The sequence below is a fragment of the Macadamia integrifolia genome, chromosome 12, assembly GCF_013358625.1.
Source record: "Macadamia integrifolia cultivar HAES 741 chromosome 12, SCU_Mint_v3, whole genome shotgun sequence".
Classification (NCBI taxonomy): Eukaryota; Viridiplantae; Streptophyta; class Magnoliopsida; order Proteales; family Proteaceae; genus Macadamia; species Macadamia integrifolia.
The window spans coordinates 11,481,194-11,504,113 of record NC_056568.1 but is presented as its reverse complement, the minus strand read 5'-3'; the positions used below and the strand labels follow the sequence as shown (position 1 = coordinate 11,504,113).

General features: G+C 36.4%; 2 protein-coding genes and 1 long non-coding RNA gene across 3 annotated transcripts; 1 reads left to right on the top strand and 2 right to left on the bottom strand.

The window, feature by feature from the left end:
- Nucleotides 1–1,524: 1,524 nt before the first annotated feature.
- LOC122056945 (ATPase GET3B-like) lies at nucleotides 1,525–14,242 on the bottom strand. The gene is made up of 12 exons (XM_042618909.1): nucleotides 13,792–14,242; nucleotides 13,133–13,344; nucleotides 12,930–12,992; nucleotides 12,726–12,836; nucleotides 12,519–12,593; nucleotides 12,330–12,398; nucleotides 12,186–12,251; nucleotides 8,852–8,926; nucleotides 8,680–8,778; nucleotides 7,896–8,030; nucleotides 3,116–3,282; nucleotides 1,525–2,415 (listed from the first exon to the last, which is right to left on the bottom strand). The coding sequence occupies exons 1-11, from the start codon at nucleotides 13,985–13,987 to the stop codon at nucleotides 3,145–3,147; spliced, it is 1,239 nt and encodes a 412-aa protein (XP_042474843.1). The 5' UTR covers nucleotides 13,988–14,242; the 3' UTR covers nucleotides 1,525–2,415; nucleotides 3,116–3,144.
- Nucleotides 14,243–15,402: 1,160 nt separating this feature from the next.
- LOC122057398 lies at nucleotides 15,403–16,078 on the bottom strand. Its single transcript, XR_006133516.1, has 2 exons — nucleotides 15,898–16,078; nucleotides 15,403–15,770 (listed from the first exon to the last, which is right to left on the bottom strand). It is a non-coding gene; the product is annotated as an uncharacterized LOC122057398 (long non-coding RNA).
- Nucleotides 16,079–17,928: 1,850 nt separating this feature from the next.
- LOC122057612 lies at nucleotides 17,929–22,528 on the top strand. Its single transcript, XM_042619773.1, has 10 exons — nucleotides 17,929–18,149; nucleotides 18,242–18,292; nucleotides 19,075–19,191; nucleotides 19,294–19,755; nucleotides 20,387–20,832; nucleotides 21,265–21,364; nucleotides 21,475–21,534; nucleotides 21,642–21,731; nucleotides 21,824–21,943; nucleotides 22,062–22,528. Exons 1-10 carry the CDS (start codon nucleotides 18,096–18,098, stop codon nucleotides 22,368–22,370), a joined length of 1,809 nt encoding a protein of 602 aa, XP_042475707.1. The 5' UTR covers nucleotides 17,929–18,095; the 3' UTR covers nucleotides 22,371–22,528.
- Nucleotides 22,529–22,920: the final 392 nt, after the last annotated feature.

Genomic DNA, 22,920 nt, shown 5'->3' with positions numbered 1-22,920 from the left:
CCAACAGAGATAGCAAGCATTCTTTAAAAAAAAATAAAAAATAAAATAAAATAAAAATAAAAAAATCGCTTTGGGAAATTTTTGCCTTATTACCCCCGGAATAGTATAATGTCTTCTCGTTACAAAAATTGGATTCAGATCTCGGATTTGTATCGACATTGACTGTTTGGCTGATTTACAGAAATTCCCACTGATTCCTGTCAACTTCCTATCAATTCTGACCATTTCCAACTGATTCTATCGATTAGATTCAGCCTGATAGGACCAAGGTTTGAGAACTCAGTGGAAGGAATGAAATCCGTCAACGCCAATTTAGATCAAACAGAGATACACCTGATTTTAATTTTAAAATCACTTTTTTGATCATAATACCCTTTGTCCTTGCCAATCCACTGATAAAGTATCTACCAAGAATTGGGATCGGTCACATCTAAATATAAATATTTTTCTTCACTTCCCTTGAAATCAAACGAAGCCTCCATTTGACGAAATCGACCATGAAAGAATTCTATTTCCCCATTTTTACAAGGAACATGTTGTAAAGAAACTGGATTTTAGAAATCGATATTGGATCAACTGATGTGCATCAGTATCAATCATGATCAATACCTGAACATTACAAATCGGCTGAAACGGTATGGACGTGGATTTTCTAATGAAAAAATGGTATTTTGATCAAGTATCAGACCAATACAGCCAATCAATATCAAAATTGATGTTGTTTTAACCCGATTCCAATATCATGAACTAAATACCTGTAGTGAACATGGATTTGGCACTGTTCATCAACCGAAAGATTCAAAATCTTGATAGTAGAGATGTAGCACTTTGGTTGCTAAATGAAAAAGTGCTTATCTGTCTAAAAGTGTAGCCTGCGCCTCTACTCCGTGTGTCTACTTCTCTCCTCCCAAACTCAAAGGGCATAGATGTCATTTTCCATGGGAGAAGAAAGCTACAAATAGAAACACTAACGTAAGCCACACTCCCAGACAATTCTTTTTCATTCTTTTTTCCCATGAAAAAAAGTTAGACAGATCCCCGCTAGGCTACAAACACCCTAAACCTAAACACAACGTAGACAGAAGACAGTGGGAAATGACCACCCCACCTTTCAACGGAAAAAATGTCCCCAGTGAGCAAACTCATTGGCCCCATGCTTGTGCAGTTGTGCCCAAACTATTAAGTGTTTTTTTTTATTTTCTATAGGACAGAAGTTCTCTGACCGAGACAACCCTTGTGCCAGACATGGGACAAAATGACCATTGTACCCCTCTAGGGTTCACGCGCTCCACCACAAAAAACACTTGCCCTTTTTTTCTTTATAACCTTCTTCAATAAAATTTTATTTTCCAACCCCACGAGAGTAAGTCCATTTTGAGACATTTGCAGGGCTATTCTGGTCAAACTGACCATGGGATAGTCCACAAGAATTAGGTAAATATCAAGTTGGGGTCCCATCTCAACCATATGACCTATATATTATTAAACTTTAACAAATTAAACATGAAAGCTGTTAAAACAAGATGTCAAACTTGACTTTTGGAGATTGATCAGGTTCAAATACAGAGGAAGCCCATATATACAATCCATTGGCATCGTTGTGTTTAAATTTTTTGTGGACATATCCATCAGTCCATGTAATCATCTCTCCCCTTACAATCTCACTTCACAAAATATAAAGCCCGAAAATAGCAGTTGATATACAACTTTGATAATGTCAAGGCAACTTTAGTTCAACTATCAAATTTCTAGAACCTAAGATTTTTCTCATGAGAATATGCACTTGAGTTGAATCCTGCAAGATAGACAGTTGGTGTTGCTGGGCTGTCCTGACTGTACTTTGGACCATTTCATGGGAACAATCACAAAATTGTAATCCAGACATTTGTCTTATAACAATATTATTAAACAGTGATGATAGCTGTTGATTAAACCAAAAAAAATAATAATAATAATAATAGCTGTTGATATCATGATTTGATGATGGGTTTTTTTTTTTCTTGGGGGGGGGGTGTTAATATTTTGGTTTTAACAATCTCTTTCCAAGTAAATCTTTAGCATAGCAGAGATGCATTTAGGGATGATGGACGACTGTACTATCATCATCCATCTTATAGTTGGCATTTCTCAGTTTCCATCCAACGGAAGGAAAAGAGAAACAAGATTCCAGAACAGCAGCTATATTCCCAAAATAATCAAACCAGGAAAAGAATCAGCAGTTTCCTGTTTTTTCTACTACAAGACACCTAAACCTTGAATATACCTTAATTTCCTCAATTTGGAAGCTCATCCGTTAGAATCCAAAAATATACTTCATGGGTGCAGGGATCTCTTCTGTAAGGACATGGGCAAATCTTGACGCGGAAGCAGCTTCCATGAAAAGGTTGGTTTCTGGCACTTTCTATGCATGCATCACTGAATCACAAACCGAAGAAAAAGAGAGAAGAAATAATGAATATAACTGTGAAGAGTTTCTCAAATGAATGGTATCAGAAAACACCAATAAGAGATCTGTGGTTTGGGTGATGGGCATCATATATTGCCTATATGCCATTATCTCACTGATGGATGGAGTACCCAGATAAGAGAGAGCAAAAGAAAAAGATATTTGGCAATTTACTAGGGTTTCTTTTAGGAAAGGCACATAATTCTTTTCAGACATTCAAATCTTAGGTCTTGTTTGGAGACAAGGAACACCTAATCAGAACTTCTGCGTATGGCATGTTCAAGGACCAGATATTCAGAACAAGAAGTTGATGTGCCCACATGGACACTGCTATTCACTAAATTTCTCACCATCTTTTACAGCAAGAAGACAGCTATAGAAAAAACCATTGAGAAATCTTGATGAGAAGAGATTCCATTTACAGCGTCTCACCATTTCAGTATTTGAACATGAATAAATATTTGAATCAAGTAAATTCAAACACCATTTAGAAATGCTTGATGAATAGAAATGATGCACAAGTGAAGATTATTTTTTAAGGTGGGTATCAAATTTTTTAGATAGAAGTTGTTACTTATTGCTACTTGAAGAAAATGCAGCACATACAAGCACAAGTTTTTAAGGTGTTTGAAGACCAAGGGAAGTGATTCTTCAGGATAAATAGGTTACCTATTATGGATATATCCTGGAACAGAATATCACTTCCAAACAATGTCCCCCATAAATTTAAGAGCTGGAACACCTCTGATTTCAACATCAACTAGGGGTGCTTGGATTGAATTCAATCCTGCAAGTTCAGGATCATCCCGTATCATATCAAGGGCACGCATCTGATCCTGCAACAAACAAAAATTTTAGAAGTGTAACTTATTATTTTTTTATTCTGTTTAACTAAGATAATGAGAGAGTTGGTGTCCCACTTGATTATAGAGAACCAACATGCCAGTTCTGTTCTCCTAGGATTATTCTCCTCCCCCCCCCCCCACCTCAGACCCAAATTTGAGAAGCACAACAGCCACAGCTTGCTAATTGTTCTACCAATTATAATATATGGGTCTTAAACATGGATGAGCGTCACTGTCAGACATGGATACTGTAAGAAATCTAAAGATTGGCCCAAAGCAATGGCACTGACAACAGTCTGTAAACTTTATTCTGTAATTCGTGAGATGTCTCCCTAAAACATTTCCATGCATCTAAGCAGAAACTATAAAGAGTGAAACCAAAACAAGCTGACATACATGAAAATCTTAAAATGGTGTGCATAATATTAAATTTTTACAGAAATATTTGCCAAGACCAAACCACTGTAACCAAAATGGTTCAAAAAGGAATTGATCAAGTAAAGAAGTGCAAATAGATGGACAGAGTAGTTGATTGTCGCAGAACACAATAGAGATAATATCAAATATAAAAACATTTTAAAAATCGGTAAATAAGAAAAATTATAGCTAATCTCATCTGTGTCCATGTTCGGGTACAAATTGTAACAGAATCATTTAACAACAAACAATTTCAATCAGGAAAATTGCTTTTCAGCAGTTCCCGGAATAATTCACGATGTATATGTTCACCTTGAGCAGAGTCTTATATAATATTACTGCTAACTTGAGTACAATAATAGCTCCACTATAAAAGAATGATGAATCAAAGTTTACTTACACATGCACTTAACAGACCCTTAGTTGAGTAAGGCATCAAATAATGAACTTGATGTGATCATATGTAGTTGAAAGGTTTCAAATATACAATATCTATATCAACATAAAGGTCCATGATTAATACCATAAGGCTTTTAATGGACCCGACATAGTGGCTTCTTTGACCATTTGCTACCATAAAATGGCAAAAGCAATTAATTTTCTACATTCAACAGGACCAAGTCAAGTCCAACACACCATCAGAGTGGACCCTGGTGAGGTCCAAACAGATTGAACTTGTTAGGTAATGCAGAAGCATGATTACAACAGCCTTACAGTTTTGGTTTGGGTCAGCTTGTTTCATTTTTTGGTCCAAACCTGACCCTTGGTTCGAATTCTGGTTCACCAAGCCTATCCAAATAGTAGGGTCCAGTTAGGAAGCTTCTTCTACACCTTGCGGCTTCAGAATTTCCATATTTATTGGAATCTTATCTCCAGTAATTGTTGGCTAGTTTTTAGGAGGTTAATTTATTTATTTTAATTTTACTTCATTGTTTAGATAGGCTGGGAAAATACCATCTAAATCCTGACCTGATACTTAGTTTCCTAATCTATTTCAATTTCTTAGTTAGTGAGGGAGCTCCATCTTGGCACATGCAAGAGGAAGTTTCCTTTTTATTTTTTTAGTTGGGTTAGTTCCTTTATTGATTGAGCCAATTTAGGAATGTCACCTATTCCCAATCAATAGGGACGTTTAGGAGCATAGTTGTCATGGCAAAAAGGCAATCCAAGATGGTGGCCAGGCACCTAGACATTGCCTTGGTCGCCATGCCTAGGCGTGCATATAAGTAGATGATTTATTGTAGATTTGATTTTCTTTTATTTTCATGCTATAAAAACTTGATGCCTTTAAAAGTTTTTCATTTGATGGAGTACAATAAGCAAGTTAAGTGAGATGTATTGTCATACGATTAAATATAAATTACTTTGACTTGGGTTTGACAGCCGAAGAAGAGGAGAGAAAGGAGGCAGACTGAAAATGTGTATTCTTCCTCCCACTGAGTCAATGTACAAGATGCCTTCCTCCTCTTCAGCGGCAACCCAAGTATGTATGATTCACGTCCTCCCTTCTGTCTTCTTCTTCTGCAACTCCGGGCTCCTTTTTTTCTACAACTCTGGCAGCCACTGCACTCCTGCTGCTGCCGTGGCTACCGCTTCTTTTTTTCTGCAACTCCGGCAGCACGGTGCCTGCCACTTTTTTTTCCTTCGGTTTTTTTTTTGGGGGGGAGGGGGGTGGGAGGGGGGCATCTGCTGCTGAAACTTCTCTTTTCTTCCATCTTTTCAGTGCTTTTCCCCTCTTTTTGCCCTTTCCAATGGATTTTGGGACCTAGGTGTCTAGACAACTAGGTGGCCAATCGCCTAGATCATGGAAAACTGCCTTGTTGCCAATGCAACACCTTGACAACTATGTTTAGGACTCTTTTTTATTCCTTCTTTATTTCTGTTTTCAGCATTATAAAATCCTAATAGCCTCCCCAGAGATTTAATTGAATGAATGGATTAGTAGTTGGAAAGTGAAGTGGAGGCTGTACCTCATTCCTTTCTCTCTTCCCACAACCAGCAGATGATTTATCTTTTCAATCTGCATAAGCTTGGTATCAGAGCCTAACCTGGCCATAGGAGACTAATGTAGGAGCATGATCACAACAATCCTTGCTGTTTTAATTTGGGTAGTTTTATTCAGTTTTTGTCTAAATCTGACCTGTGGTTCAAATTCTGGTTCACTCAAGTTTATAATTAATTGCGGGGCCCAGTTGGAAGGCTACAGAATTTTCAAATTTTCTGGATTCCTATCTTCAGTAATTGTGGGCCAGTTTTTAGGACTTTAATTAATGGGAGTCTATATGACACCTCTATTGGTGTATTTAGAACTTGACATCTTCATTTAATTTCCCCTTGTCATATTCTAATAAACATTTAATGCACTTTTTTCAATGATGGTAAATTAGTCATTTCACATAGGAAATGCATTATATGACTTCCAATCTTTTGAAAACCCCTTTTTTACCCCTACATTAAACAATTTCTGAGAACAAAACAAGAAACAAAAAAAGTAAGGTTACAAATCTATTGGTGTCAATAAGAAAATCCCTTAATTAATTTATCTTAATTCTATTGAGTTGTTTAGATAGGCTGGTAAAGTAGTATGTAAATCCAGACCTGCTTTAGACTTAGGCACCATTTGATAACGTTTCTGCTGTTTCTGTGTCTAGAAACAGCAGAAACGGCTTTTCACATTTTCGGAAACAAAAATGGATTTTTTGGTATTTGATAAACCTGTTTCTCGAAACGTTTTTTGCAGACATAATGCCACTAAAAAACCCAATAGTATCATCGGATGCCCAAAAGGGAGAGAGGGTTCGGTTGCCTCTTTTTAGGTTTAAATAGTTGAGAGATTTATCGGGCACAACAGCTTTTTTTTTTCTCTCTCAAATTCGTTTCTAGAAACGATGGAACAAATCCAACTTGTTTCGTCAAAGTTGTTTCTAGAATTGTAAATAATCATAAATTTTGATTTATGTTTCTAGAAACGGGTGAAATGGAACAACTTTATCAAAGGTTTTTTACGTTGTTTCTCCGTTTCTGGGAACAAGAAAACGCAGCAACGGAAGAAACGGAACGTTGTCAAACGGTGCCTTAGTTTCCTACTCCATTTCAATTTCCTAGTTAGTGAGAGAGCTCTTAGCCCACACAAAAGGAGCTTTTCTTTTTTTCAGTCGGGTTAGTTCCTTTATTGACTGAGAATTTAGGAATGCCACCTCATCTCAATCGATGGGGACTTTTAGGAGTCTTTTTTATTGCTTTTCATTTCTGCTTTCAGCATTATAAAGAAATTTAAAAGTCTAATAACCTCCCCCAAAATTTGATTGAATGAATGGATTAGAAGTATTAGAAACTGAAGTGGAGGTTGTTGTCTGGTTCCTTTCTCTCTCCTCTCTCCTCTCTCCACACCCCCCACCAAATTGGGGTTTTCCCCATTCTCTCTCATCCTTCAATCTCACTTCTGTCCTTATTTTTATCTCTTCCCATCACCAGCATATCCATCTTTATCAATCTGCGTCATTTAGTCAGTTTTTGAGCAAAATTGGAGTAGCAAACATGCAAGGAAACCCATCACTAAGTGGATATTAACATCCTACTGACACCCTTGGACGATTTTGGACATCCAAACCACAATTTGTCCAAACAAATGTGATAGATTGCAACAATATGGTCACCTAATGAGATAGCTTACCAGGGTATCAGAATGTAGGTCACATCAATTTCTCAGTCTACTATGCCTACATGCATGTTCAATGTGCTGTCAAGAGTAATAAAAGTAGGTACAGCAGTCAAGTGAATTGAATTACATAATAAGATCAAAGCTTCAGAGAAGGTGATTGAATCATGAAATCAAACTTACAGTCTGGTGACAAACATCAAAATCAAAATCTTGATATGGTTTTTAAGAATCCAAAAGTACTTTAAAATTTAAAAGAAACATTGAACCAATGGAGGGAGGTCGTAAAAAAACGTATATAAAGTACTTCACCCCACCCATATAAAATATGTTTACAAATGAATTACTAGAAATGATTTTCAGGTTCTGCCCTTCTTATCTTATGAATTTGACAAAATGTTCAAATTTATACGGTTACCTTCAGATACTACAAGTTTAATATGCCAATAAGAGGAACTGGAAGGGGGGGGGGGGGGGGGAGGGGGAGGGAGGAGAAAAACGAAAAAGGAAGAAATAAAAGAGATCATACCTTCCGTTTCATTGCACAAAACTTGCAGTCTGATGATGAAGGTGGTAGAACCTGATTAACAATAAGCCTCTTGACGGGAACATTTTCCTTCTTTAGAGAAGCACACAACCTTGAAGACTCACTAATAGCCATAACCTAAAAGAATAAATTTCAAGTAAACAATGTAATTATTAAAGCATTCCAATAACTGTTCTTGCATGATGACGTTCCAAATAAAGATCAAAAACCATTTTAAAATTCAATCATCAAAGTTTGTATATCTTTCCAAGGGCGATGAGCAATAATGCAATAAAAAGAAAATTTGACACCGGGTAAATGCAGCCAAAATAATGCAAGGGAACTCAGGATATTATCGTGAGGAATGTTACGACGATAATTCAGTCATATCCATCCATATTACAGTATGACAGAATTTTAAGAGATATCGTAAAATAAGGAAAGTTGCTTCTGGTTTGGGCTGTCATTTCATTTGTGTCTGGTTGCAAGTATAGAGAAATGAAGGGAAGAGAAATTAGTTTGAAATAGAAAATGAAATTTTTTGCAATTACGAACATTTACTAATTTAAAATATTAGAATCCAAGAATTTGGTAGAGTAAGTGTACTGAAAAATTAATTACTAGATTTAGAAAGTTTTAATTGCTGGTAATGATTACAAAAATTTTCAATTTGTTTTTATTTTATTTTCATTTCCCTTCCATGGCTCCTTCACTCCCAGCAGATTGTGCCTTTATGAATATTGCGTCTACACTCTATGAAAAGAAGCACAGGAGTTCAGGATATTACCGTAGGAATTGTTACTATAACAAATTCGTTCGAGTCCGTGTCCCGGAAAAGCTCTCGAACTTTCCCCATCCTCTCCCTTAGTTGCTCTAATTTGTCAGACTATAAGCAAATAAACAATCAAGAACCAATGCTAGAAAAATCAGAACACCTGCAACCAATTTCTCAGACTTACAGCATCCTGCTTGGTCTCTTCCTGCCCAAAAACAGATTTGATGGCTGAAGTTGCCGAAGTTAGTTTCTTCTTTAGCTGAAAAGACAAAGTGAAAGGAAGGATAATGTTAATAAACATGCTAAAAAAGGTATTTCTTCATCAAACAGTAACAAGGGATCAAAATATCAAATTAAGAATAGGATCTGTTCCAACATCATTACAATTCTACGAAGAGTGCTGGTTTTATGACCATCAAAACTTCAAATAAGAAAGCCTGAGACAACATTTCATAGAATCTTATGGCAACACCTGAGAAGAGCATTTACATTTCAACCTTGAAGTGAATATAAACCATAAAACGTAAGGTTTGAATAACAGTTATCATCACTTACAGGTTACAAGTTGTAAATAGAAGTAAAAAAGTGTGAATTGATCTCACTCGTAAACATGGACTATAGTGCAGTGACAATTCTATCTACAACAACAACAAACTCAGCCTAATCCCAACTTAATGGGGTCAGCTACATGGACTCATGCAAAACAAAAAAAGGGAATCTGAGGTCAAAACAAAATAGGAGCAAATAAAGTAAAAGGAAAGAGGCGCAAGCTACGCAGCCCAGAAAACAAGGAAATATTAGCTAAATGGGGTCGGCTACATGAATTCTTGCCCTCCAATCAGCTCTATTTGATGTCATACTTGGGACAAGACCTAGACTATACATGTCATTTCTCACTGCTTCTCCTATGGTCATTTTATGCCTGCCCCTAGCTCTTTTAGCTCCTTCAATTAGAATTAGATCACTCTTCCTTACTAGGGCGTCCTGAGGCTTCCATTGAACATGACCATACCACCTCAAACGGCTTTCTCGGAGCTTGTCATTGATCGTGCAATTCCAAATCAGCCCTAATACATTCATTCATTTATCCTTCCTAGTTTCGTCGCACATCCATCTTAACATCCTTATCTCTATCATACATAGTTTTTCTATATGACACTTCTTAATTGCCGAACATTCTGCCCCATACATCGTAGCCGGTCATACAACTCCTCTATAGAATTTTCCTTTAAAATTTTAACGAATAAACCGGTCACACAACACTACAGTCGTAACTCTCCACTTCATCCATCCCATTTAATCTTCTTTGAAACATCATCCTCTGTGTCACCTTCTCTATTTATGGTTGACCCTATATATCTAAAATAGTCACTTTGTAGTATCTCTCTCCCCAACTTTAACCATATCATTTTCCATCATAGTGTGACTAAAGTTGCACATTATATACTCTGTCTTCGATCTACTATTCTTAAAGCCTATTTCCAAGGTTGATCAACATAGCTCCAGGTTAACATTTAATACCTACTTTTGTGTCATCCACTAAAATGATATCATCGACGAAGAACATACACCACGGAAACTCGTCTTCAATGCTCTTAGTTAAATGATCCATGAGAAGTGAAAACAAATAAAGGCTTAAGGCTGATTCCTTATGTAACTCAATCATAATTGGGAAGTAATTGCCTTGACCTTCCACAGATCTCACACTAATCACCATGTGGTCCACGTCCTAATACATATCTCTAATCACATTCATATATTTACTTGATACCCCTCTTTTCATAAGAACATACTAGATTAAATCTCCAGGGACTTTGTCATAGGCTTTTTCTAGTTCAATAAATACCATATGGAAATCCTTCTTGTAGGCATCTTTCAATGAGCCTCCTTAGTAGGTAAATAGCTTTTGTCGTGGAATTACCTGGCATAAAGCCAAATTATTTCTTTTGATATATGAGTCTCTCTTCTCAAATGGGCTTCAATATCCTTCTCGCATATCATAGTATAACTCATTAGTTTTATGCTTTTATAATTATTGCAGCTTTGAATATCACATTTATTTTTGTAGATTAGAACCACAATGCTTCTCCTCCATTCATCTGGCATTTTTCTCATGTCCATAATCTTGTTAAACAGATTAGTTAACCAATATACCCCACATACTCCTAAGCTCTTCCACACTTCTATTGGGACCTCATCTAGGCCTGGTGCTTGCTTACTTTCATCTTTCTTATGGCTTCTTTAACTTCTGCCATACTAACCTTTTGTATATATCTATGATGTGTGGTGTCTGGATGAATAATGCGATCTTTCGGGTAATTCATACCTGAACTATCTCCATTTAGAAGGTCACAAACATACACATCTCATCTCATCACAATGTCCTCATCCCATCTCTTCACTCTTCCATCCTCACTTTTGATACATCTCACATGGTCGGAATCTCTACTCTTATTTTCTCTCATTTTAGCTATCTTATAGATAACTTTTCCCCCTCTTTTGTGTTTAAGTTAATATAGAGGTCTTCATATTTCTTCTCCCTAGCTATCTCCACAATCTTCTTAGCTTCGTTTCTGGCATCATTATACCTGTTTTATCTTCAGTCTCTTAGTCCTTTGTCATGTCTTAAAACTAGATTTCTTGGTCTTAATGGCTGCTTGTTCCTCAATTCTATCTACTTTGTCCAAAAGTAAATCTCATCTTATTGCAAATAGACACAGGCTAAAACACTTATTGAGTTACTATCCAATAATCAAACACTACAACAAAACCTAATTACTTTATTTGGTCAAGCCCCGAAGGTAGAGTTAATAAAAATCAGTAGTCTTAAGCCAATTATCACAAAATGACTGAGACAGTGCTTTAGAAACTTCCAAAACAACAGAAAACATTGTTTTCATGTTGCTGCGCCTTAGATTGTATCTTTATTGTTTTAAGTAGGACTTTCTCAATACAAGGAGGGAGAGAATAGCAGGATGACGCAGGTACGACTTTCAGATACTCACTGTGAAAAAACATTAAGCAAGTTCAGTAACTCACAAACAACCTAATTGCTCATTTTGGGCAGAACCTGAAGATGAAGTTGCTTATAATTGGAGCAGGTTCTCAAATGAATTACTAAAAAACCAAATGAAGCAGTAGTTTGCAGATTCTTTTGAGCAACAGGGAACATTTCTCTATAGCAATGGAGGAGGAGGCAGGGTTATGCTGGTAAGACTAATACACACTCAGTCTGAAGCCAAACCATTACTGGTAAAATCGATAATTAATAAACTAAAATGGACTCCAATTCATCTTAAGATAATATATGCAGTCACTTGTTCCCTAGGAGCCTTCAAGAAGTGCCCAATATCAGTTATTGATTTGTGATTAGTATCTTTGCTATTATTATTACTATTATTATTATTTTTTTTCTAATACATCTTTTATATTTAGATAAAATCAATTATATTCTGCATTGATTTGGTATTTTAACAAACCACAGCTTTCATAGTTAAATCTGAGTTTTAGGCTCAAACCTTCAAGATCTTGCCTATGGATGCATCCAAGAAGTCTGGCAGGGATAAAAGTCGAAGAGTATGACCCTACCAAAGGAAATTCATAAGTACGATGGAGAACATCCTGAAAGAAAAGCTATCCGATGCATATCACGTTTCGCTTACTGTGGGTGCAGTATCAAAAACTATCCGAGTGAACATATGGTATTCCTGTGCTTCAACAAATTGCATAACCTGGAAAACAGCCCCATATTTAGGAATGAAGAAGGGACCATAGTTGTAATATGGGGATAAATGTTTTTTTTTTTTTTGGGGGGGGGGGGGGGGTGGTTAATAGGCGGAGAGAATTCATGCCTTGGAAATTGCAATAGCTTCATCCAGACCAGGAGGAGGTGTGTCCAGCAACTCTCCTAGTTTTAGTTCTCCTAACTTGATCAAATAACAGATAGAAGGTTAATCACAGCATTCTACAAACACAAAATCAAACAACATCAACAGGAAGGATGGGGTGAAAAGATTCCCAAGCTTGCTTCATCCAAAAGTTGTAGGCAGAATTTTTACCTGCTCAACTAGCATTCCAAGACCCATGCTATCCATAAAGTCTTTGACCCCAGTCCCACCGTTTTTCTGACTAGCAGAGCGGAACTCTTCCCTAGCCTTCTCAGGGTTTATCTGTTAACAAAAGCTACCGATCAGACATATTTCAAGCAAAGGTATATACGAGGAAGTCAGTGTATTATGCTTTGGCTTCAAGTCTCAATATACCTCAAGAGCAAATAGTGGAGAATCCACCCCCTCGACTGGTACTAGTGTCCCCCCAGTCAAATCCTAGCAACAATGCAGCCCATTACATTAATCTCTTAACAAACTTGGAGCAAAACCACAATCACATGGAAAAATTTGAACTATCTTAAAGGAAACTAATATCAGTCTTCCACAAAGATCAAGTTTTAGAATATAGTTGGTACCTGGGCAAAAGAGTCACTCAGGGAGTGTGCTGGATCAGTGGATACCACAATAGTTGGATGCCCATTGTTTGCAAATTTTACAGCAAGAGATGCAGCGCAGCTTGTCTTTCCAACCCCTCCTTTCCCACCTAACATATAATATTTCCGCTGTGTCCCAGCAGCCATCTCATCAAAACCAGCAACAGCTTCAGCAGGAGCAGCGACCGATCTCACTACCAAATTGAAAGGGGAAAAAAAATCGAAATTTTTCAGGGCCCTATTTTTCATAAACCAAAATAAAAGTAAATAAATAAAGCTCAGGCTTTGAGCTTTCCATCAACGTTCAATTACATTCTTTCCCATAATTATCTTATCAGCCTATTCCTTCTGCAAAATAGTGATAGCATTGGATAATGAATACCCTATATTTCAATCGATGTTCACTCTTATTCATTTTGTAAGTCTTCAAATTTGAATTATAATATCTCTACTTCACTTGCGAAGATAAGAGGAAATCCGAAAAGAGAATCATCAAATCCAAGAGATGACAACTTGTTGAAACTACTCGAATACCCATCAAACAAAATCGATAAGATAACCTTAAAAAATTTGAAAAAAAAAAAACAAAAAAACAAAAACAGAAACAAAAAACAAAATCGATAAATGAAGGAAGGACGCACCTTGAAATGAATTTCTGAATGGTTTTCTCGCGGTGGGAAGCGAGATGAAACCGAAGCTTCTAGTTATTTTTAACAAAGAGAAGGAGGTTTGGTTTTTAGAGATGTGAGTGAACAAACCCGCCATGGCCATGGAATTTGTTGCAGAGAATCGATTGATGCAAACTGAAGAAATGGAGGGAACAAAAGGTGCTGCCATTTTCTCTGTATTTTCAATAACAACTCATTTGTTTCTCTTTTTTTCTCCCTTTTCTTATATTTTTTATTTTTAAGCGGCTTTAATGGCTTATAGGAGTGGTAGCTCAGTAGTAACCCCAGTCGTCGTCTAAGGAAGCAAGGAGTACACGCAGCAACGATAGATAATCGAACGTGTCGATCTATCTTTTCTTCCTTCTTGATCCTGGTTTTAAAACTCGGATCGATCTCAATCAGGGTTTTGAAAAATCGGTGATTCGTTCGATTCACCTTGGAATCTGTCAGGATCAATCTCAATTTCTATTGCTCCAAAAAAATCGGATTATTCCATCTAATATTCTCCCGAATATGTGGGGTTTTTCAGATCAAATGGCCGATTCTAGGATTATTGGGATCAATTCTGGATTTTTTTAAATCGAATCGAATCCTATTCTTAAAACCCTAGACTAAATCGATTTCAATCTAGATTGGCTTGATCGAACAGATTGAGGGAAAAAAGTGTAATCGACGATGTGTTTCCTATGCCTAAATACAAAGCGGGGGAAAATGATTGTCCCAGCCCTGCTGATGCTTTCTCTTGCACCCATCCATGGGTTGTCCAGATGGTTAAGGCGAATTGGAGATTGTACGGATAGGGGCACAGTTTCATGTTCGATTCTGCATATGTGCATTTGCAATTTAAACAGAAAACATGGCGGTGAATTGCTGCGCTAGTCTCTCCAAGGATTAGTTGAGGTGTGCGTAAGCTGGCCCGAACAACTTGGTTAACAAAAAAAAAAAAAAAAACCACATTGCCTTTCATAAAACCCTCTCCCAAAAACTTATTAAATACTAAGTAGATATTTTAAAATAAATTAAAACCGGATGAACTATTTGATAAATTTAAAGCAAGACTAATTAGGTTTTAAAGAAAAATAAATATATAAAAGAAAGAACACTATCAGGTCAGGGTGACCCCTTGGCCTTGTTTCTTCTCTTTAGTATATAATTTTATCTTTCTTTGCAATAAAGCGGTATAACCTAACAGAAAAGGCTGAATGGATTTGTATTGTAACTAATGAGGTTACAATGAATTTTGCAACGATCTTTATAAAATCTAGACTCCACCTTGTGTGCAATTAAAAAAAAAAAAAAAAAGAGCATTTTTATGCAATTTCACATTGAGGTTGAGGATCTCTTCAAGGAAAAAAAAACCCATTATGGTAATGTCTATTTAAAAAGTTTGAGTTATTGGGTGGAGGGATTTATAGGAAATGGAAAGCCTCATCATTTTTTTTTTTTCAGAACAGTTGAAAGCCCAATTACATGTTGGATTATTCTCCCAACACTTCATTTGTACACATGCATGGGTGAACGAGGAGGCCGATTTGGGGACATTTACTGCAAGATTGAAGAAAATCCATTCTGATACCATTTGAATTCTGATAAACCCTATACATTTATTACGATTATATGTCTAAGCATGATATGTTTTTACAAAAGAAGACCATACAAGGAAATAGAATAAGTAGAGAAACAAAGAATTCGGAAAAACAATCATACGTAGTCGAGTGGTTTATGTGGGTGAACATAGGGGCATGTAAAGTTATCATAACAACCATTATAAGTAAAAAATCTGATCCATGTTGATGTCCATGTGTACATTGTTGTACTAATGCATGAGCTATGCGACCAGTTAGCAATCTCTCATTCTCTTGCCCCAAGGAATTATAGCTAACATGTCTCCTCTCCAAGTCCCAACACATTGAAGTTCCTCCAACCATGTACAATCCCAACATATGACGATACTGTAAAACATAAAGGAAAGGAAAGAGTATTACAATTGTTGCCAATGTAGATAGATGAAACAATTTAATTGGAGATCTATAACTATAAAAATATGAGGTAGGGACAACAATTTCATCTCAAATTTACATGGAAATGCTCCAAAATTCTCCTTCATTTGGGTTGGGATTTTAGTCCCACAGATGTAGTTGCAGAGCTAGCTACTTGTTTTGTCTCATTTAGGTCAAGCAATGGAACATCACTACCAAACAAGAAAACACTAAACTGAGCAAACCCCCAACACCCATTTGTACCTCCTTAGCCACTAAGATTTGATCTTCTCTAGTTCATGAGAGAGAGAGAGAGGTGACACTAGACATTTCTAATAATCAAAACTGGTTATGAGAGTGGTGGTTGTTCAACCACTTTGTAACTTTTTTATCTGTATGGTGGTGGTAGCTCATGACTTAAATGGTACGGAACAAAAGAGGGTAAAAAACCAAATTTGGAGATTGACATAGCCATACTCCATCTTCTACTTCTAAAAATCTTAGTTTAAAATTTTGTGTCCTAGGCTTTAGCTTTGCATAGGTCAATTTTTACACCTTCCAATTGGTCCTGAAGTCGAAGTTCAGATTTTGAAGTAATAATTTAATAAATTGAGGGGTAGAGGTTTCTCACTATATATATCATGGTGAAAAATCTCATCAATGAGAGAGCGACAGACAAATTCATTAAGTAAGAGGTCCAGATTTCGTACGAGATTGGAGGTTGTCAGTGTGGACCCTCCCATAATTCATTATGTAAGAGGGCATTAGAAGGAATCCCTATTCTAGCATCATAGATCTTTTCCCTAAATTGAGATAAATTGAATGTTGATAGAAACAAAAATAGCAATATAGATCCGAATGAACTAGGGACAAGAAATGTGCTGCTTTCAAAGATATAGTAATATTATAAGATCTCATTTGAAGGAGGCATATATAAGCGTGTCATACAAATTAACATGTCTATTAATTAAGTCTGAAGTCTTGACTCTTAACTCTTATCTCTGTCCCGTCCCTCTTCTATCTTATGATCCCCTTTCTCTTTTTTGCTTCCTTTTTATCTTTTATATGCATTTCCTTTGAATCCATGCTAGCATCAGGGAAACATGGCTTGAGGAATTGGAAATTTCAATCTATTCGAATCAATCGAATCATACTTGATTTCTAAGGTTCATATCAATTATGGCTAAAACGTAATAGAATCCAAATCCATAGAGGTCAATTCCCTTACTTGAACCATGCAAGGGATGGTCTAATTTCAAGTTTCATGCTCATAATTTTTCTTTGAATTAAATAGATACGCAAGCCCCATGAGATAATGAATTTTACATCAATGACTTTAGATCCTCTAATTAACACAATTTTGAATTGGAAGATTTCTTTGTATAGATGCATATGATTTATGGAAAAGTTAGGCTTTACTTTATATCCTATCTATATGTTCCATCAATCTTTTTTTTGGGTAGACTATATGTTTCATCACATTAACGTAAAAAAGGAATTTTTAAAAAGTTGAAAAATTATTTAATATAGTATTTATGCAAAACGATAAGATTTACCCTCATTTAAAAAAAAAAAAAAAATTAAAAGGGTAAAAAGGTAAAATCACAACTTTAGTTAAGATTTTCCTTTTTTTAGGAAAAATGAACTTTGTCTGAACGTGGTCTACGCATGCGTTCCCATTAATCTATCTCTCTCCTCACCTTGTGAAAAGACATTTCTACCCCTTCTTTGGGAGGGGGAAGAGGGAGGAGAGAATTAGATACATATCATCGCTTTCCAACAAGAAGTCACTACCTTTTTTTTATTTTTGTAATTTGAATGAAGAGAATTAGAGGGTATATTAGTTATTATGAGAAAGATCTTGGCAGTTCCTTGGATTGGTTTTTTGGGTATAAAGTAAGCTTCAAAAACACACTTTAGAACTCAAATTATTCAACAAAACACAATAGAAAATGAAAGAAGCTAAGCATAACTGAAAATACCAAAAGCTGCAATTGCAAGCTACGCAAAAGGCCAAACCTAACCACCAGTTACATGATGTCACAGTCCCACCACCCACAAAAAGAGTCAGTTAATCCAATCTTAGAAGAAATTAAACTGACTATTCTGAAAGCTCTTTCTCATCTTCCCTACTCACAACAAGTTCTTCAATCCATTCAAATCTAACAGCAACAATGACTCATCACACTGCCTTGCTTTCCAAGTCTTCTCTCTTCTGCCTCACCATAACTTAAAAACACTATACTCCATACCACTCCATGTTGTTCCAATCCCAGTTGCACTACTTTGATCTCATTAATGGCGAACCGCGGCGAAGCATCTGTTCATCCAGTCCATCCACTATCTGTAAGGGTAAGTATAGATCAGAAGTAGAACTCGTGATTTTATTTTTTGATATATGGTTTTGGGTTTCTTATGTTGGTGTTGCCTTTCTTCTATTTCAGAGAAATAAGAAGCTTAATGGGCATAATAAAAGGGAGGATCTTGAGAGAGAGGTATTTTATTTACTCTTTGATTCTTCTTCTTCTTGGTTTTGAAAGAAGTTCATATAGGCTAGAGAAAGCCAGTTATCCAAATTATTGAAGGGTTTTCTAGAAACTATTAAGCTGAATTACCAGAAACTGCACCACCAAGGGTTGTGATTAGAAAGACTTATTTCTTCTTTAGTATTTTAAGTAGTTTGATTAGATTGCAAGCCCTCACTTAATTATCTTCCTAAGCTAAGATGATCTCTACCAGGATCACCTGGCTATGGGACTTCTGGTAAAAGAAGGTTCTGTTATCTTTTGCATGAAATGTCATAAGATATGACTCAGCTTTATTATGTAAATATCCAACCCAAAAATCTTGAACTATTGGGTAGAGGGATTCAGAGGTAAATAAGCGCACAGAAGGTCTCAAGGTAATCGATGTAGGATTATTCTCCGAAACACTCCCCCTCATATGTAGCCATGACAGAACTGTGTACAAGTGTACAGATGAAGATTGAGAGGCAGGTTTGGGGATACCAGCAGCAGGAAATAGAGAAAAACCCGCTTTGATACCATATAAAGTGGTGAAATTCTATATCTTGTGTTCAAGTAGAAGACCAATACAAGGTAGGTCTATACAAAGAAAGAGCTTTACATGGAAAGAAATATGGTTACACAATACAAACATCTATATATTTACAATTACTTCTTTGTTTCCTCAAGTTTAATTTTCTAGTTATGTACTCAGTCCTTGAGATGATGATGATGATGATCGTGATAAAGAGCACTTTTGTTGCATGAACTAGGTCTCTATGCTTCAGAAGATGCTCGATCGAGAAGAAAAGGTTCACCAAATTTTAGAACATGCATCGAATCGACATGATAGCTCCGCCATTCAGATCCCAAGCTTCCTGCCACATAAGGTAATGAATGACCTGCTCCACCTTCTCTATCCATTCAACCCTCTTGTGTATAGTTATCAAAATAGTGAACATTGCAAGGACTCTATATATGATGAATTGTAGATGAAGGAGATCTTAGCAGAGTTGGCAATGGTTGAGAATGAGATAACAAGACTTGAAACTGAAATAAGCCATCTTCAGAGAGGTTTGATCAGTCATGAGCAGCAGGAGACCTTCAAGGAATCAAAACCTATAAAATGGCAAAGTGGAACCGATGATCTAAGTATTAATCCTGGTAGATACTCCTCCCCACCAAGGTATCCAACCCCTATCCCCAAAAAGATACCTGAAAGGCAAGCATTTGATACAAAGGCATTACATTTCATAAGCAAAGCCATTAAGGGTGACTATGCACTTGATTACTTCTCTAACAATGAGAACATAAGCACTTCCAAAGTGGTAGCAGATCAGAAAGAAAGTAATACCAATGAGGACATTGGAGTACTTGAGGACAAAGTTCCAAGAAAAAGTGGTATACAAAAACCAACCTCTCCTAACTCATTGCCAAAGCAATCAACATCAAAGGTAAGCCACATTTTTCTTGTGCTACTTCCTAATATATAAGTTGTTATTGAAATTGGTAAAGTACTGTTTATACACTTTTTTTCCCTAACAACGGGTATCCAGGCCTTCGGCCTGACTAGTCCCACGGGCATATATTGACCTTACAACTGCATGGACTAGGTTATACTGTGATTGAATGAGAATCATACAACTTTCACCGAAATTAGTGAAGAACACTAAACATCCCGTGTGAGTGATCCTAAGAAGGTAAGAGGAGTCAAACTCAGAACCACATGCTTCCTAAGGCGGAGGTCCCTTGCCAATTAGGCTACCACCTTGGGGTTAGTGCTCATACACTACTTAGCATTGGAAATAATCCTAAATTGGAAAATGAATTTGAATGCCTTCTTATACACTCAAAATTATATGTTTGTGAACAGTTACCCAAAAGAGGAACCACACATGCCATGTGTACTACGTCAAGGGAGTGTTGGGAATAATCTCACGTTGAAAAACTCTGAGACCTTAGAATACATATATATATATATATTTATACATACACTCACCAATTGGGTCTCTCAACATAGTAGCTTAAGCTTTTAGGTTTGGACACTAACACTTAGTACTTACCATACGAATAATCTTTTTTCAGCCAGTGGAACATGATCAAGAAGAGCTTGCGCCGGACCTCCCACCAAAATCTTTATCTAATTCAAGCCCATTAGAAGATCAAAGTGGTCAAAAGTGGCAACCAAACAAGCTATCTGAGAGCATCATGAAGTGTTTGATCTTTATTTTTGTGAGACTAATCAGAACATCAAGAACAATGGAATTAGAGAGGTTGGCAGCCGGCACAATTTCTAAGTCCAATAACTCCAGCTCCAGAAGCTTCAGGTCTGATATTAGCTTGAACTCCATAACCAACCTTTCATTACAGAAGGGATCAAGGCAACAAGACCCATATGACATCTTTGATGTTGAAGAATCCATTCCTAGAGACATTGGTCCATACAAGAATTTTGTGAGATTTTCTTCGAATTCACTGGACCTGAAAAACATCTCAAGCTCCAGTTCTATTCCTTTACTGCAAAAACTAAGGTAGGTTGTGGATTTTTTTTTTTGCTCACAACGGGTATCCAGGCCTTTAGCCCTTCATCCCGACTAGTCCCGTGGGTCCATATTAACTTCATAACCGCATGAATCGGGTCATACCAGGGTTGAATGAGAACCATTCAACTTTCACTTAAAGCAGTGAAAAGAACCATATACCCCTGTGTGATGAGTGGCTCCAAGGAGGTAAGAGGAGTTGAACTCAGAATCTCACGCTTCCTAAGGCGAAGGTCCCTTGCCAACTCGGCTACCCCTTTGGGGTTAGGTAGGTTGTGGATGGTTTAACCATAGATTACCTGACATAATTTGTTCTTTGGGATTAATTACTGGATAAACACATGTAACCATCAACCTAATTAAATCACAAATTAAATTAACACTTATTTTATTTCTTATTATTGTTATTTATTTGAAATACAGGGTCCTAATGAACAACCTAAGTAAGCTGGACTTGAAGTTTTTGACTTATCAACAGAAACTAGCATTTTGGATCAACATGTACAATGCTTGCATCATGCATGTATAGTATGATCAAATCCATTTTTTTTTCTTTCATTTCTTTGTCTTAATTCAAGTGTTCTGATTTGTTTGATCTCATGTTATATTTTCTTTTACATATCATGCATTTAGGGGTTTCTTCAATATGGAGTGCCATCTAGTCAAGAAAAACTTCTTACCCTGATGAACAAGGTTCTTTACTTAAGCCCAAATCACCCTCTAATCACGATTAAATCAATCTTATGTAGCATTAATCCTTGTTTCATTATTAAATTTCTTATGGGGTGGGGTGGATGTAGGCTACATTGAACATAGGAGGCAACATGATAAATGCTCTAGCAATAGAGAATTTCATCCTAAGACATCGATCAAGTTCCAATTTAAAAGATGTAAGTCTATTGAAATTTATTACTTCGGTTCAAGGTTTATGTTGTACAAACAATCTTTGAGTATGAACTCAAAATAATGTCCTATTTAACAGGTTTATAGGAAAGGTGAGATGGAGGAGAAAGAAGCCACTGTAAGGAGTATCTACGGACTCGAAACTCCGGAGCCAAATGTGACATTTGCTCTATGTTGTGGGACTCGTTCTTCTCCAGCTGTAAGTCTATGCATTCTCATACTCTCTCTCTCTCTCTCTCTCCTCCATAACCATGTGGGTCTTCCTATAAATTCATGAGACATTAACATAAATCTCAAATTTTTATATACTTGTATAGGTAAGAATATACACGGCTGAAGGTATTTCTACAGAGTTGGAGAAATCAAAGTTGGAGTACTTACAAGCTTCAATTGTGGTGACTAATACGAAAAAGATCCTAATCCCAGAGCTCTTGCTTCGAAACATGATTGATTTTGCAACTAATTTCAATTCGTTAGTTGAGTGGATCTGCCACCAATTACCAGCATCTGGGTCTCTTAGGAAATCAATGGTGGAATGCCTCAAGGGACATAGTTACAGCAAGTTATCAAATGTCATTGATAAGATGCCATATGAGTTTGAGTTTCAGTATTTGTTGGTCATGTAAGTTTTCCTCCGACCAAAAAAAAAAATGTCATATAAGTTTTCTCTCCCCTCTTGTAGCCATGAATATGGGCGATCCTAATCAAACATGGACGGAAGTTTGTGACATTTTAAAATTTCTTTGGAACATGATGGTTATTTAATACACTTCTCTTATTCAAATAGCAAGTGTTATATTTTCATATTTAGAATAAATGATATGTAAAAAATATGATAAATCATAAAGATGAATTTTCTAACATTAGGTGATCATCAAGATCATCTAAAGATGTCAATTTCATCAAATTTTAGTCATTTGTCATAATTGTGTTATTGATTGGTGTTGTATTTTTGTTGCACCAGAATTACAACTGAACATATGGTGAAAGATTTCCTAGTCTACGAGACCATATAACTTATAAATAGAACGATAAAATTATAAGAATGTAGACAATGCATTTTGACACTTTGAGGGATCTTCCATCAATGATGATCAAATCGAGCTTATTTAATTTTCATGGAGACAATGTGGTGAAAATGATCATTTTATCCCTAATATACATTAGGGATCCGAA